Source organism: Eurypyga helias, unplaced genomic scaffold (assembly GCF_000690775.1).
Source record: "Eurypyga helias isolate BGI_N326 unplaced genomic scaffold, ASM69077v1 scaffold19357, whole genome shotgun sequence".
Classification (NCBI taxonomy): domain Eukaryota; kingdom Metazoa; phylum Chordata; class Aves; order Eurypygiformes; family Eurypygidae; genus Eurypyga; species Eurypyga helias.
The window spans coordinates 1667-16660 of NW_010263904.1; the positions used below are offsets into that span (position 1 = coordinate 1667).

General features: G+C 53.0%; 1 protein-coding gene across 1 annotated transcript in view; it reads right to left on the reverse strand.

The window, feature by feature from the left end:
- Nucleotides 1–722: 722 nt before the first annotated feature.
- The window catches only part of CPD (carboxypeptidase D), a gene marked incomplete at its 5' end in the record, with an annotated part of 22656 nt that continues 8384 nt past the window's right edge, over nt 723–14994 (reverse strand). The window contains 19 exons of the mRNA XM_010156238.1: nt 723–1421; nt 2035–2134; nt 2447–2632; nt 3013–3144; nt 3306–3370; nt 3465–3560; nt 4584–4733; nt 5501–5636; nt 5913–6108; nt 7298–7609; nt 8186–8355; nt 8932–9074; nt 9574–9676; nt 10085–10194; nt 11332–11499; nt 12393–12584; nt 13081–13448; nt 14057–14226; nt 14947–14994. Of these exons, the coding sequence (XP_010154540.1) occupies nt 1195–1421; nt 2035–2134; nt 2447–2632; nt 3013–3144; nt 3306–3370; nt 3465–3560; nt 4584–4733; nt 5501–5636; nt 5913–6108; nt 7298–7609; nt 8186–8355; nt 8932–9074; nt 9574–9676; nt 10085–10194; nt 11332–11499; nt 12393–12584; nt 13081–13448; nt 14057–14226; nt 14947–14994 (3072 nt within the window). The remainder of the gene's footprint in view (nt 1422–2034; nt 2135–2446; nt 2633–3012; nt 3145–3305; nt 3371–3464; nt 3561–4583; nt 4734–5500; nt 5637–5912; nt 6109–7297; nt 7610–8185; nt 8356–8931; nt 9075–9573; nt 9677–10084; nt 10195–11331; nt 11500–12392; nt 12585–13080; nt 13449–14056; nt 14227–14946) is intronic.

Genomic DNA, 14994 nt, shown 5'->3' on the forward strand with positions numbered 1-14994 from the left:
TACTTCAGGGATGCTGCAGTAGCAAACCAGAGCTAAGCCAGCAGGCTGACTTGATGCCTACCATCACCAGAGCTTGAAGAGAGGGTGTTTCCAAAGTGCTCTGACCACTAAATGGTACTGGGTGGACAATGGCAAATGGTGCAGCTTTTAAGACTGAAGTAGGGCCATGGATACTCCCATGACTGCACCCTGCTGCTCCAATAATGCTCAGATACAAAGGAGTGGCCAGATTTCACCATTTCCTCCCAAACAGTGGTGGACTTGAGCAAAACTAATCAAGTGGAGTCAGTAACTGATTGCTTTTCTGCGGTACCCACCACAATCAGTTTATCCATTTGCTCAGGACAATCTCCAGTTGCTCTTTCAGGCACTGTGCTGTTGTGACGCTAACACGAGACCCCAGAGGCCAAGTCTGCTACACAAACGAGAAGCAACCGGGGGTGCTGGGGACAATGTTTCTTCCCCAGACGTCAGGAGCACCGCAGAGCTGGCGAGCCACTGCACGTCGTCAGAGCTCACTGAAGCGCTGCCGCTCACTCCTTTCTCCAGCTCACATGGATGGGTGTCACCTCCCCCAGCTTTCAGGGTGCCAAGTCACTGCCTGGAACTAGCAACGCATTTAGAGGTTCTCCACAACCACGGCAGATCACAGCAGGCCACAGCGTCTCATGGAGGGGAGAAGCTCCAAGGGAGCAGCTGGGAACCGAGCACAGTCTTTTTCCGAGGGCTGCTCTGCAGGACACGGAGTCAAGTGAAGGATCTGGCTTCCCCCGAGTACAGAGTGGAAAACATGAAATCAAAACAGGTAGAGAGACTGCTCTGGAGTGTTGTAACTACGACCCCATGCAGGTCTTGAGGCACTTCCCCACCATCTGCTCCCTGTGCTGAGATGCTGGGGAAGTGCCAGGAACTCTGCTGGCTCCCCTGTCAAGTTGCCTTTCCAACAACATCATGTGAACCTCCAGATCTTGACCCAAAAGCGTGACAAGTCATGTCCTTAGCCCACACACCACCTCCAGCTCCCACTGATTTGCACATATGTAAGAACAGAGCAAATAGAAGGAAGTTGGGAGCTGCCACCCACGCCTCCGGAGGACACATCCTGCAAGTTAACGTTTCCAAACTGAACCATGGGGATCACCCCCCCCACACCCTCTCTGGTCCATGGGAACCTCCTTTCCTGCCTGGGAGGTGTCAGTGTTTACTGGAGTACAGTGTTTCTTCCTCAGTGTCCGTTTCATCCTGGAATTCATGGCTCAGGAGGGATTTCTTTGAGCCAGTGGACATCATGCGGATTTCATCCTCATAATCGTCGTGGTGCTGCCGGAGGCGGTGGAAGCCATCCTTATGTCTGTTGGACTTAATTGAGCAGACACACCATATGATACAGGCGGTGAGGACCAGAGCAGACATACTCGCCCCTGACAGACAGAAGACATCAAAGTTAGTGCCATGTCCCGCCACCCCAGAGGCTCCTTGGCTTCCCACCATCTCTGTTCCCCTCTACAGTCACCGCCACTTTCTTTGCTGTCACCCTGTTCCTTCCTCCAAGGCCACAGAAGACATGGATGCAAGAGAGGTTCCCAGAGCAGGCCGGCACTGGCTTTATTTGCTGGGTTTGTAATCCAGGATAGCGTCACTCAACTCCTCTGCAGACCTGAGTCTAAACACCAGCCTCCCCAACGGCTGCCACCTCCATAAACATCACCTCTTAATGATGTTTAACCTGGTGCCACACCAAAGAAACCCTGGGGAGGAAAGCAAGAACTCCTAGCTCCCAGCTCGATGCACAGACAAGCCATTCCCATTCCATCCTGTACCCTTCAGACCCCTGCAACACTCTCTACTTGCTCCCTCCCATCTGCCAGCCCAGCATCTCCAGATCTAAGGGTCATTGGACCAGTCTGCAAGGACAAGCACATGTTCAGAAGGAAAAGCAGGAGGTAGCTGAATTCCATGGGCTACTTTTCCAGTTCAGTGAAGGGTCATTGTCAGCATGAACCAAAAAAACCAAAGCTGAAGGCGTCACTTTACCTGCAACAGTTACAACCAGCTCCCTCGGCAGACCAAATATCCTGTTTTCCGTATCAAATACGATGAACACAGAGCTGGGTGCATCGTGACGTACAAAGACCTGCAGAAAGATAGGAGAGCTCAGACTGTCTCAAAGCTTGCACCTCTGTAGGTGTCCACACAGGAGAGGAACCTGCTGGCCAGGGCCAAAGGCAAGCGCAATGGAAGGAAAAGCTACTGCCCCAAACCACCCTGCTGTGCTGGGGAGTTCTTCTCCACCCAGGAAATTCTTCAGCCATACCAGGGCAGAAAACAGCCCCCTCTGGGCACATAATCAGCAGCCAAAAACAGCCAACGAGGCAGAGCCTGGAATAGGGATGGCTTTACCCAACAGAGAGTAGGGGGAAGGTCTCCGACACGGACATTCACACACCTTGACGTGCTTCGGCTGGTACCCCTCAGCTACGGCATCGATGTTGTGCAAACCCGGAGCCAGCAGCACATGGAAGTAGCCACCTTCTTTAGTATAAACCTTCAAACCTTCATTAAGGACAATGGTAGCTTTAGCGATTGCCTTGCCACTCTTGTCTTGGACAAACCCATGGACTCCCTTATGAACCTGAAAGAAAGCATTCCAAATGCTCCGCGTTCAGATCCAAGCGTATGGCACGATTGTAACTAAAGCAGGATCTAATCCTCCCCCCAAAATACAACCCATTCTCCATCCCTGACCCCCGTAACAAACAGGAGTTCGTGGTACTGGCAGGACTGCTCAGCCCCCCGAGGCAAACCAGCACAGACGGTCAACTCTCACGTCAACGCAGTTCCTGGTCACTAGCTGCCCCTGTTCAATCCATCCCTTATGCAGCCTGTTTTGACTGTCTGTAATTACACAGCACCCATAACCTCACAAAGACTCTCCACCTCTTCTCCCCCTTCCCCACCCAGCCCACTACCTTCATTCCTTGCCAGAATTTCTTCCCATAGCCTGCGGCTCACCTCCACGAGCATGCTGAGGAGAGATTTCCTGTGGTCTGCCCACAGGCCGGGAAGCTGCCCTGCGCTCGGGAAGTAACAGCAGCTGGTATAAACAGTGATCTCGGGACAATGACCAAACGCCACGCTGAAATCCTGCAAAAACCAAAGCCACAGTTACAACAAAACAGGTGGTTGTTTAAAAAGCTTTGCAAAGCGTGGCTGGAGGTGGGGCAGTTTTGCCCAGGCATCCGAACAAATATGCGTTTTACTGCTTGTTTAGCAAAGGTGGAAAGCTCTGTGCCGTGATGAACTACCTTCATGCTTCCCAAGTGACTGTGCCATTCAGAGCCACGGATCACACCGCCAGGAATATTCTCATCTGGGAGAGCAAAAACACAGCTGTCAGGCGGATCTGCTCCTAGCAGAGTCCAGCACAAGCTGACAGGGAGGTTAAAGGATTCAGCCAAACATACCTGACTTATTCGGACAGCCTGGCTGGCCCAAATGCATCAGGGGATGGTTGTTTGCATACAGAGATGCCAAATGCTTCAGTGTTTCTTTGTTCTCCACTACAAAGAGAAAAGTGAGACTAAGAATGCAACTCCTGTTCACCAGGGGGAGCAGATTCCCACTCTAACCCCATGACCCTGTATTAAACAGTGACACACATTGTTTCAGGGGCATTCCAGGTTTCCTCTAACACTGAGGGGTGCTATCAAAAGCAGATTTTATACTGGCTTTGGCAGAGGAAAAGTTGAAACACTGCTGTAGGAAGAGAAATGGCAAGTGTTCTGATCCCCAGGCTGAATCCTGTGAGGTTTTATAGCTTTACTTACAACTGTCAACTCCAGATACAAAGGGCTGAACGCAAACAGAGGCTACAGAACAGCAGTGCCAACAGCTCTTATGTCACATGGTCATGTGAACTTCTGCAGAGACAGCCCGAGGGTAACTGTGTGCAAGGCCCTTGGGGAGTCAGTCACAGAACGGTTTGGGTGGGAAGGGACCTTAAAGCCCCACCCAGTCCCCCCCCCCTGCCATGGGCAGGGACCCCTTCCACTAGACCAGGTTGCTCCAAGCCTCATCCAGCCTGGCCTTGGACACTTCCAGGGATGGGGCATCCACAGCTTCTCTGGGCAACCTGTCCCAGTGCCTCCCCACCCTCTCCAGGAAGAATTCCTTCCTGATGTCTCAGCTCAATCTCTTTCTTTCCGTTTAAACCCCTTACCCCTTGTCCTGTCACTCCCTGCCCTTGGGAAAAGTCCCCCCCAGCTTTCTTGTAGCCCCCCAGGCACTGGAAGGGCCTTTATTCTCCAGCCGGACCCCCCCAACCCTCCCATCCTGTCCCCATGGCAGAGGGGCTCCAGCCCTTGGAGCATCTCCGTGGTCACCTCTGGACTTGCTCCAACTGGTTGATAGCCTTCTGATGTTGGGGGGCCAAAGAGCTGGAGGCAAAACTGCAGGAGGGCTCTCCCCAAAGCAGAGCAGAGGAGGAGAACCCCCTCCCCCAACCTGCTGACCACACTGCTCTGGATACCGCCCAGGACACGGTTGGCTTTCTGGGCTGCTGGCGCACACGGCCACAGGCATACCTGTCTGCGCTGGCTTGTCGTACGGGTAGGTGACGAGCAGAGATCCTCCATCCAGCGCCACAGACAGGCTGAAATCCTGCTTCAGTATCAAGTTCTCTATGATGGCTTTGGTCTCAGGCTCTCGTGTCCCCGAGTACCGGGAGTAATTGCCTGCGAACCAGAACAACACATAGAAAAGGGAATTGACAACAGTTTCCTCTGCTATTTGAGGGGCCAGAAGTTCTTTCTTTGGGTCTGAAATTAACCCCGCTGCGTGTACTGAAAGGTATTGTTAGATCTCAGCAGATGCACCTGACAGATCAAGGAAAGCACCTAGTCCGCACGACCCATGGGGAGGGAAGTCATCTGCAAAGCCAAACAAATGTGACACATCGCTATTTCCCCAAGCTATTTACTTTTGTGATGTGGGTGTTTCATGTGTGTTTGCTCTGCTCAATGCCACCAAACTGACATTTTCTTAAGGAAGCACTTGGGATGATCCCAGCCAAACTTTGCCAGAGGGAACACCTTGTCCCCAGAAAGGGTGGGCATAGCACTGATACAGCGGGCACTTACATGGAAACCAGGAAAGCATGAAAAAAGGAGACTGTTTCCAGGGAGCACACACAGAGGTCATTTTTCAGAAATGAGGGGGTTGAAAGAAGTCAGTTAATAGGAAAAAGACATCAGGTGTTCTCCAAAGTGTGGACTCTGCATCTAAAGAACACCTTCATCTTTTCCTTGCAAATAAGGGACTGCAAATCACCTGTAATGGGGATCCAAGCCCTGGAAGCTTCCCAGGAGCTGTGCTTTCTGGGCTCCAGGGCAGGAGTGCTGCTCTCTCAGGTAAACCCTCTAACCAACGACTACACCCAACCCCCGAGCAGGCAGCAGCAGCCTGCGTGTCTACGGGGACACCAGGCTTTAGTTTGCTTTACTTGCAAAGTCTGTGTCCAGATCTCTGCCATGAGCATTTGTCTGGCCTGTCTTCGACGTGCAGCCTCTCTCCTGCGCTATCTCACGTCCGTCCGGATTCAGGGAAGGCACAATCACAATCCGCGTTCGGTCAATCAGCTGAACAAAAGGAGGAGAAACAGGACATGAAGGGCCATCAGTAGGGTTCATCCTCTGTCATTTGCCTGGATCTCATCCTAGGAACTGCTGCTTGTATTGACATCAGCAGCCAGAGGTTCCCACCGGCCCCACGGATTTCACAGCACCTCCCCATTACGTGTTGGATCGCTGCAACCCACAGGCCACTGTTAACACGAGAAGCCTCTCCCAGTGAGTGCCATCTTCCCAGGATGTAACTGGAGGGCTCCAAGGTGGTGCCTCGCGTTGGCTTCTCACCTTCGTAACAGCAGCGTTCTTCTTGTAGTTCATGCAAAGAAATTCTGCCAGTGCCAGGAGCAGCTCTGTACCAACGGGAGCATTTCCATGAATACCAGCAACGAAGCGGATCTTTGGCTCCTCAGGCTCAGACTGGTTGGGCTTGTTGGAGATTTCGAGGGACCAGATCTGACGGAACTCGACGCTCTGACCCAAACTGCCAAGAGATAAGAAATCAGAGCGTCACCTCGGAAACAGAGCCGCAGCCTTAGCCTGCCCTTACGGGGAAATCCCGGCGTGGAAAGGAACTGCTGCCCATCTCCGTAAGGAGGCTGCAGAGACAAGTGGCACACAAAACACAGCCACATCATGAGAGACGATGTGCAGCAGCACCAAACCGAAATCACTACAAACATGAGTTGGAGCACAAGCATCTGTGTAAGAACAAAACCAGCTGCAGACGTACAGGACACCCAACGCTCCATCTATCTCTGTACAGCCTGCAACATCACCCTAAAGGTGGAACAGCTACATAGAATGCCTCTGTGCTTCCAATATTTTGGGGCTATTTTTTCCTTCAGAGCGGGATAGACCTGGACATCAAACTAATTTACAAAGCACGGGGGGTAGAGGACAAAAGCAGACCTATTTCCAGAAACCGTCGCTGCAGTCACGCCATTAAGTTCGCAAACGGAACGCCAGCAGCGAACACAATCGGGGCTGATGCAACTGGACAGACAATAGGGGCTACAGATGAGAAAAGCGGCCTTGGCACCAGCGGGGACAGCACATGAGCACACTGTGCCTGGTAACAACAGGCAAATGAGGTCCCGGGACAAAGAGATTTGTGCTTTCTGAAGCTGAGGGAGGTTAAGCACTACAGGTCACAAAGGAAAGCAGAGGGCTGTGGCAGCTGGTGTCCTGCAGGAGCGCAGAGACCGCGGCTCAGGGCAAGCTAACTCTAACATGTCTCACACTTGAATTAGAATCTGAATGCAGACAACCAAAAAAGGCTATTTGAGATTTGGAAGTTAAATTTGATCACTTTTGCTGAGGATGCTTTAGTAGGGTGGCTGTCAGCGAGGATTTGGAAAAGGGAGGAAGTAGCAGGGAACAGATATTTGCAGAAATGCTGGATATCAGTGCTGGGAATATTGCCAGTCCCTGCCAACTGACAGCACCCCAGGTTTGAGTCATAAAACGATGTGTCAGGGAAAAGCGCACAGATGCACCTGCGAGTCCCTGCAGCCTAACCTCTGCTACTTGGCCCTTACACGTGGGGCTCCCTTGAATGCAGGCACCACAGGGAAGGGGAGGGACACGCTCCCCATCCCTGCACCGCATTCATGGCTCCTGGTTTCACTGCTTCCCCGGGAGGAGCCAGGCACCGTGCTCGGAGTTTTCACCTGGTGAGGTTTGTGATGTGCGGGTAGTTGAGGTAGAGGCCTCGGAGGAACTCGGAAAGGTCCTTGTAAGGGCGGTATCGGTAAGGAGAGACATCCCCCGAGGAGGAAAGCAGGAGGCGCTCCAGGCCGTTCTCAGCAGAGAGATCTTTGATCAGGGTCTCAAACTCTTTCTCGTTGGGGTCGCTGGTGTCTGGGGTGTTCAGGACCGGCACCTTCCCCTCCTCCACTTTGACATCTGTCCGTGAAAGGGTGAAGTTGACCTGCACCCCACCTTTGCTGCCAACTTCCACCGTCTTAGTGACGGGATCATACCTGCCCAGGGAAGAGAAAGCACAGAGACATGTCAGGGATTTGAGGCCTCACGCAACAAGCCACCCCCTTCCTGACTTGACACTCACATGGGACTGTACTGCTCCACAGTGAAAAGTGAGAAGCATAAAAAAAAAAGAACAGCAAGAACAGTTCAAAGGGACATGGGAACAGCAAGAGGACAGGGAACAGCTCAGGGCCCCACATGGCACTGAGTTGCTTTCGTGTCCAGGTGTTGCAGGATTATGTGGCAGACTGGCAGGACAACAAGCCAGGCTGCTTTAACCCAAAGGTTTTGGCAGCTGTTGAAGTGATGAAGTCATTTCTGTGGGCAGCTGCCTGCAAGAGCATCTCCCCTAAAAACACTAAGTTACCAACTCCTTCCCCACACCACCTCCAAAAAAGACAAGATTTGGGTTGTACACTGGCACCAGGTGAGCAGTCTCTGACGTCAGGGTGGCATCACGTTGGTGAGTCTGCACAGGGCAGCGGGCAGGAGAAACCCCCAAGCCTACATCTGCTGTAGGCAGAGGCGATAGGACTGCTCCCGCCTGGGAACGCAGCTGTTGGCTCACTCACCCTCGGGCAGATGCTGTGATTTTGTACGTCCCCTTGACCAGGAGGCGCCAGTAATCTCCATCCTTGTAGGTGGTCACCGGGTGGTTGATGTCGGCAACGCTGATGGTGGCGTTGAGAATGCCCCTTCTGTCGGCAGCATCCAGCACAAACCCCCAGACGCCACGGTGAACCTGCGCACAGACCCTGCTGAGTGTCAGCCCTCACCCTGCCTCCCCTCCCACGCACTGCTGCGGGATCACTGACACCCAGATCCCACCAGCTCCCCGCCCCAGAGGTTCAGCCTTCCCAGAGGAGCAACGAAAGGGTTGAGGTTAGACTCGCCAGCAGCTGGCGTGGACAAAGATCACCTGATGAGTACAAAATGAGCAATTGTTTGGCTCAGGGTGCCACCACACTCTGCTCCACGCCTTTGTTTGCATGCCCCAGGTGCGCAGCAGCACCACCACCAGCCCCAACTCGGATGGGAACGGCACATAAAGGCCATGCCAGCCTCGGGAAAACCTAGGTGGTGGTAAATAAAAAGCCCACGCTTCATCAGCTGCCTGCTGTTTCCTTACAGCTTCCTGAGGTGTTGAGAAAGAGGGGAGAAGAGTCATCGAACGGGTTCTGATGGGGGTGACTGCTGTGGCCAGTCTGGCCAGGAAACGGCGCTCGCTTGAGCCCACAGATGAGCGTATTCATTCTGGCACATCCAGTGCAAACCCTGGGGACAGCTCATGCAATCATCTGGGGTCAAAGCATCTCACCTGTTTTATGAACTGGAGGAGAGACCGCCGGTTCTGCTCCCAGTACTTTGGCAGCTCCTCAGCTTTCGGGTATTTCACGCAGCCCAACTCGATGGTCACTTCAAAGCAGTTTGTATGCAAGTAATTCCAGTCTTGCATCCCTCCTAGAACGGGAATGTAAAAAGAAGTTTTGACAGGGTCTCCTGAAGGCAGCTGTATCACAGCTCAAAAAATACAGGGATAACAGAGTGCGCTGGGTTTAGTTTAGTTTAGTTCTCTCTTCAGAGCAAGACGAAGAACAAACTACAGCACGCATTTTATAGCTGAAGAGAGAAGGCTCTTACACAAGGCAAGATTCCAGCTTCAAAGAGATGTCAAAATAGCAGACAAGTAACCATCCTTCTTGTAAATACCTTTCATGCTGATCTGCTGCCGTAAACTTTTATGAAACCATTTTGCTAATAGCCAGAAAAACGACACTATAAATTCCTTCCCTCAGGAATAACTATCTGGGTACATTATTTAAGAGGTTGTAACAGAAGCCGGAGTGGCAGTAACCTGGGCAGACTAACGAAGTCTGTGACTGCTCAAACAACACTCTCTGAGCTGCACAAGCATTAACTGGGAGGGCAAACAGCACAAGAGATTTAAGGTTTACTTCACCTGGAACGTTGTACCACTGAGCCCCATTAGTGATGCCGTGCGGGAAGTACTCGGTAGGGTACATATCCTTACAAGGGCTTCCCTGATACATCTTTCTGTTTTCCTGAAGAACAAGAAGCAGCATGTGAAGCCATCTCTGCCCTCTACAGCCACCGGCACTTTTGTCCTAACATCAGTCATACATTTGGGGTTACCAAACACAGAGGTTCACGCATATGTTTGTATGACTGCAGCACAGACTGTGCGCACTCCCAACCACAGCCCAGACATCCTCGCTCTCGGCCCAGCCCACGATTTCAGCATTTTCTACCACCCTTCATTGCCCTCGTGCCTGCACAGAGCCTGCGGGCAGAACATGCTGGGCACCCATGCGAGGAACGACAGCCTCTCGCAGGACCCTTCTGCTGTGCCCACAGTACCTGCGCCCTCCTCTGCCAGCCGTGCAGGAGGTTTCCCCCAGCATCAGGAGTTAACCCAGCACGATATGCCTGTTTTCCCATGAGAGCTTTACCTTGGAGTAGGAAAGTGCCAGCTGCTGAAACACAGCATCATCTGGGGATTTACTGTATATGGCGACTCCTTGTTCATCATCATCAAAGGGGTAATTAACCACCAGAGAACCTGCAGGGGAAACAAGCTTTGACTAGCACTTGCACACTTGCCAAGTGATTCCTCAGCCTAATAGGGGAAGTTTTGCTTTTTCTCCAAAGAGTGAGTCTTCTCTTTCTCAAGACCTGGCATTAAACAAAGCATCAAGCCCAGTGGCTAGGAGAGACAACCAAAGCACGGGAAGAGATAAGAACACACCCAGTCGGGAAGCTGCACCCAAGCCGACGGGATGAGCACAATCTGTAATAGTTGCTTTCACAGAGGAGAAAAAGCAAGGGGAGGAATTTCCTAGCACACAGAGCGCCCTTGGCGCAACTGCTGGAGTTTTTCAGCCTTCTGGAGTTTATTGGAAGCACTGTCAGATTATCCCATCTCTGGTTTACGTTCCCTAAGCGCGTTGTACTAATAGCGCCGCGGAGCCCCAAACACCACGGCTGCTGGAGACCTGCCAGCGCCCTCGTACCCACAGGCGGCACTTCCGCACCACGAAATGAAACTCGCTCGCACAAAGCAACCACCTGCAAGTTACCACAGCTACAAGCCAGCAGACGAACCGTCTAGGGAATAAGCTGTAATACAGGGACTTAATTTAGATCACTCCAAAAAGATAATTAAATTACAGCAAATTTCATAGTTCCACCATGCAATTCAAGGCAGGGAACCCTCAGGATTACATCTCGTTCCCTTCGTTTTATAATTACTACAAAGCCTCTGACAGCCACAGCACCTTATCACATTCCCAGCCGCGGACAAGAGTCCATGCCCATCTCCCAGAAGGCAGTGAGCCAGCCACTCCCCGGTGCATGTGCTCCCTTCGGAGGAGCTGTTGTGATCCTCCCGGAAGCCTCTTCAACTCCCTACAAATGTGCCTGCGGACACGGTTTTCACTGTTTCCAGCTTCTGATCCATCTTCCAGCGGCAGGAATAAAAGGTTTGGTTTACTCTTTGTGTAGGCCCTTGGGAAACGGCCTCACCCCCGTTGCAGGAACACAGGCGCCTTCGCTCCTGCCGTTTCACAGCGAGGCCCAGGGCGGAGAGCGCTCTGCTAGAGCTCCTCAGCGCACGCCTACAACACCAGGGCGACAGCCCTGCAAACTCCCACCCCCTCAGCCTCAGTGCGAAGGAAGGGGCTCGGTTTGGCTGTCATACCTCCGTGCAGGTTTGCCGAGAGCACAAACGGGTAAGTCTTTAACCAGGTCATGACAGCCAGAGTTTCTGGCTGCGGAGGGTCTGTCACATGGAGGAACTGGTCTGGGAAGTTCCGGTTCAGGTCGTAGTTGTTGCTGTTGTTCCTGCCAACGGTACCTCCTTTGTCTCCTGAAAATGAAACACAAGTTCAAGCTTGCACCCTATTCCAGTTCCCACTTCAGTGCAGAGGCTCTGCCCTCCTCTCATCAGAGCCTACAACTCTCCATCAGCGGAAGGCCGCAGAGCACAATGCACCCCGGAGTAGGACACCCGCACTCCCCTTCAGCGACCAGCCCGCTGTGTGCAGAGGTGACCGAGGGCCCTTTCAGCCCAGGGTGTTTGCACAGGCTCGCAGTGCCCATCAGACCGCAGCCAGCAGAAAGGCAACGAACCATGAACCAACCCAGCAGCCGGATGTCACGACCGCAGAAACCTCAGAGCTCACCTTCTCAAACCAGCCGGACAAGTTCTTTGTTAAACCCCAGCAAAGCTCTGCTTCCAGAAATCGTTCTGGACAGACTGTGTCCTGCCAATCTGCAAGAGCCACGCAGTTTTAAGGACTCCCCCAAAGGGTGTTTTTGCCAATTTCAACATCCCCATAAAAGTCGCTATTATCCTTGGACAAGTGCTCTGCAGACAGCCTGGCTCCCACAGCACATGTTACTACGAGCACGCACCAAAGCACCGCAAGCATGAGCTGTGCCTAAGGAATGTCTTTTTTTAAAACAAGCCTTGGGATAGCCACAGACCATAAGGGGTCCCAAAGAGGGGCAGCGTATAGCACTGCTGAAGCAGAAGAGCTCTCTCCAACAGCTTCAAGCGCCAGTCGACTGCCCACATCTTGCAGCAATGGGTCCACCCACTCATCCCACAGCACGCACCAAGTCCCTTCCCAGCCACCCGGTACTGAGAGCACTTCTGCTCCAGCAAAGCTTCTGGATTTCTCAGATCGGTACCACGAACCCAAAGGCTTGTTCTCAGAGCTAGAAACCCCATCGATGTTTCAATACAGATAGCAATACCTTCCTGGGACTTCTCGTAGCCATCAGGGTTCATGGACGGCATGATGTGGATCCGTGTGCTCTGGACCAGGTCAGTCACCTCAGGATCTGTGCCAAAGTTCTTGCAGAGGTACTCGATGAGGTTCAGAAGAAGCTCTCGCCCCACAACTTCGTTGCCATGCATGTTACCAATGTACTTGAACTCCGGCTCACCTGCCACACCAAAGGACAAATATAACCACTTACACTAAGGCTTGGAGACATCTTCCCACCCTGGGCATTGCTCTCACAGGCCTTTGTGCACCCCAAAAAGGACAAACAGTGTTTCAGGGAAGCCCCTTGGTCCATCCCTGGAAGTCTTCCAGGCCAGGCTGGATGAGGCTTGGAGCAACCTAGTCTGGTGGAAGGTGTCCCTGCCCATGGCAGGGGGTGGGACTGGGGGGGGCTTTAAGGTCCCTTCCAACCCAAACCATTCTGTGATTCTATGATTCTGTCCCCAAAGCTCCATGACCAGTGTAGATGTCCCCAGCGATGCTCTTTAACTGATACTAGTGCCACCCACTGCACCTGGACTGTTTAGAAAGGACACGGCAAGCAGCAGCTCAGTCCCTCTTCAGAGAGGTGCCAGCTTTACCCTTTTAGCTCTCTGCCCAGTCTCCCAAAGCCAAGGGACTGTCGCTAGTGCCTCGCTAAGGATTTCCCACGTTACCTGCTTCATGGATGCCAGGGTTGTCAGAGATCTCCATTACGTAGAGCTCCCGCAGCTCCACCGACTTGCCCGCGGAGTAGAGCCGGGTTATGTTGGGGTACTCATTGGCGTACCGCCGCAGGAAGATCTCCATGTCCGAGAAGTGATGGTGGCGGAAGTCCACAGGTTGGACGGGCTGATGGAGAGAGGTTGGGCTTGGGGCCTCTGCCTGCACGGGGGTGGGGGTGACAGTGGAGACAGGAGCAGGCGTTGCTGTGAACTGGGTGACGTTAAGAGCTGGTGGCATTACAGTCGGCTGCAAGGAGAAATCCACTTCTGTTGCTGCTCCCTCCTTTACCTCTATGTTCTCCCTGGTCACTGGTGTGTAACTGTGGGAAAAAAACAGCTGGCTTCAGCAAGGAGGCTCTGCAGAACAGAGGGCAAAACCCCCTGCAGCCTCTCCACCACTCCAGCCTACTCCTCCCAGCCCAAACGCACTGGGATGTTAATGACATTGATGTAAATGAGATTCACCAGCCACCAAGCCGATGGAATTCATCCCACTGCCACCGGACCCAACCACGCTGCTGTCCTTGCTGTGTCACAGGCACCAGCTCCCGTTCACAGACTCAGCGGGGCAGAAGCCGCAGGCGGATCACAGGGCTGGCCTCGGGGCAAGCTACGCGTTCACACCCAGACTCAAGACAACACAAACTCTTCCTGGGGTGACCCTGCTCCACTTTCTCCCTTTTTTCCAAAACGGAAGGTGCTGATTGATACAATCAAACAGAGGTGACTAAGTGCTGTGCATCCAACAGCACACTGCTGCAGCGGGGCATGGGGTGAACAAACACAGCTGCAGCTCCAAGCTGGAGTCCTGTACTGCTGCAGCTTCCAGCCAAGGCCCTTAAATACACAAGATGCTTTGAGGGAAGAAATCAAGTGAAGGAACATGAGCAGTTGGCAGCGTGGATGCAGGCTGCCACAGAGACATTACCCCATTACAGCTGCGGTCACGTTGTAGGTCCCAGGCACAAGTAGTCGGTGGTAGTCACCAAATTTGCCCGCTGTGATGTTATGAGCTATACCGGCAATAACGATGGTAGCATCCTCCAGGCCAGCTCCGGTGACTGCATCCCTGACAAAGCCTTTCACACCGATGTGGACCTGAGGAAAACCATGCAAGAGCCTGGCTGAAGACAGGCAACGCCAGGGGAACTGCGTCTTCGCCCTGCAATACCCTCTGCCCTTCCCCAAACGCAGCAGAGCAGGACGGCTGCCAGGCAGACACCCAAAGGCCCACGATTCAGACAGGGTTTGGCCAGACGGGAAGGACAGGGATTCCAGCATGCATTGGGAAGGCAGCAGGAACTGGGAAATCATTCTCCCTAACTAATCTTTTATTTCATTTAGATGGGAACACAACAACATGACGAATCGAGGGGCAAAAAGCATCTGCCTCCCTTCCCAGACTACACTGTCCCCTACTTGACTCGTACATGGGCGCCTGGAAACAGCCTGGCAGAGGACTCCGCAAGCACAGGTCTCGGCAGTGTCGGTGTTTCTGAACATCGTGGAGGTTCCCGGCACTGAAGTCATGCAGGTACTCTGCATTACTCAGCGAGATCCGCACCAATCAGTCCCTCTGTTTAACACTGAACCCCACGAGGCCCCTCTGAGCTATCATGGAGGATGTGGGAACTGTGGCAGAACCACAGATACACGGCAGCTTTGTAACCACCGACCTCTGCATGGCGACTGCAGCAGTTGTGTTACCACACGCAGCTAACAAAGCCACAAAAGCAACTGAACACGGTGCTCTCGGCCCACCACGGACACATGGGTTTCATGGCTTCTGCCCCCCCTGCCCGTCCCAGCCCCCACTACCTTCTCAATGAAAGCAAGGAGAGAGTCCCGGTTGTTCTCCCACTCCTG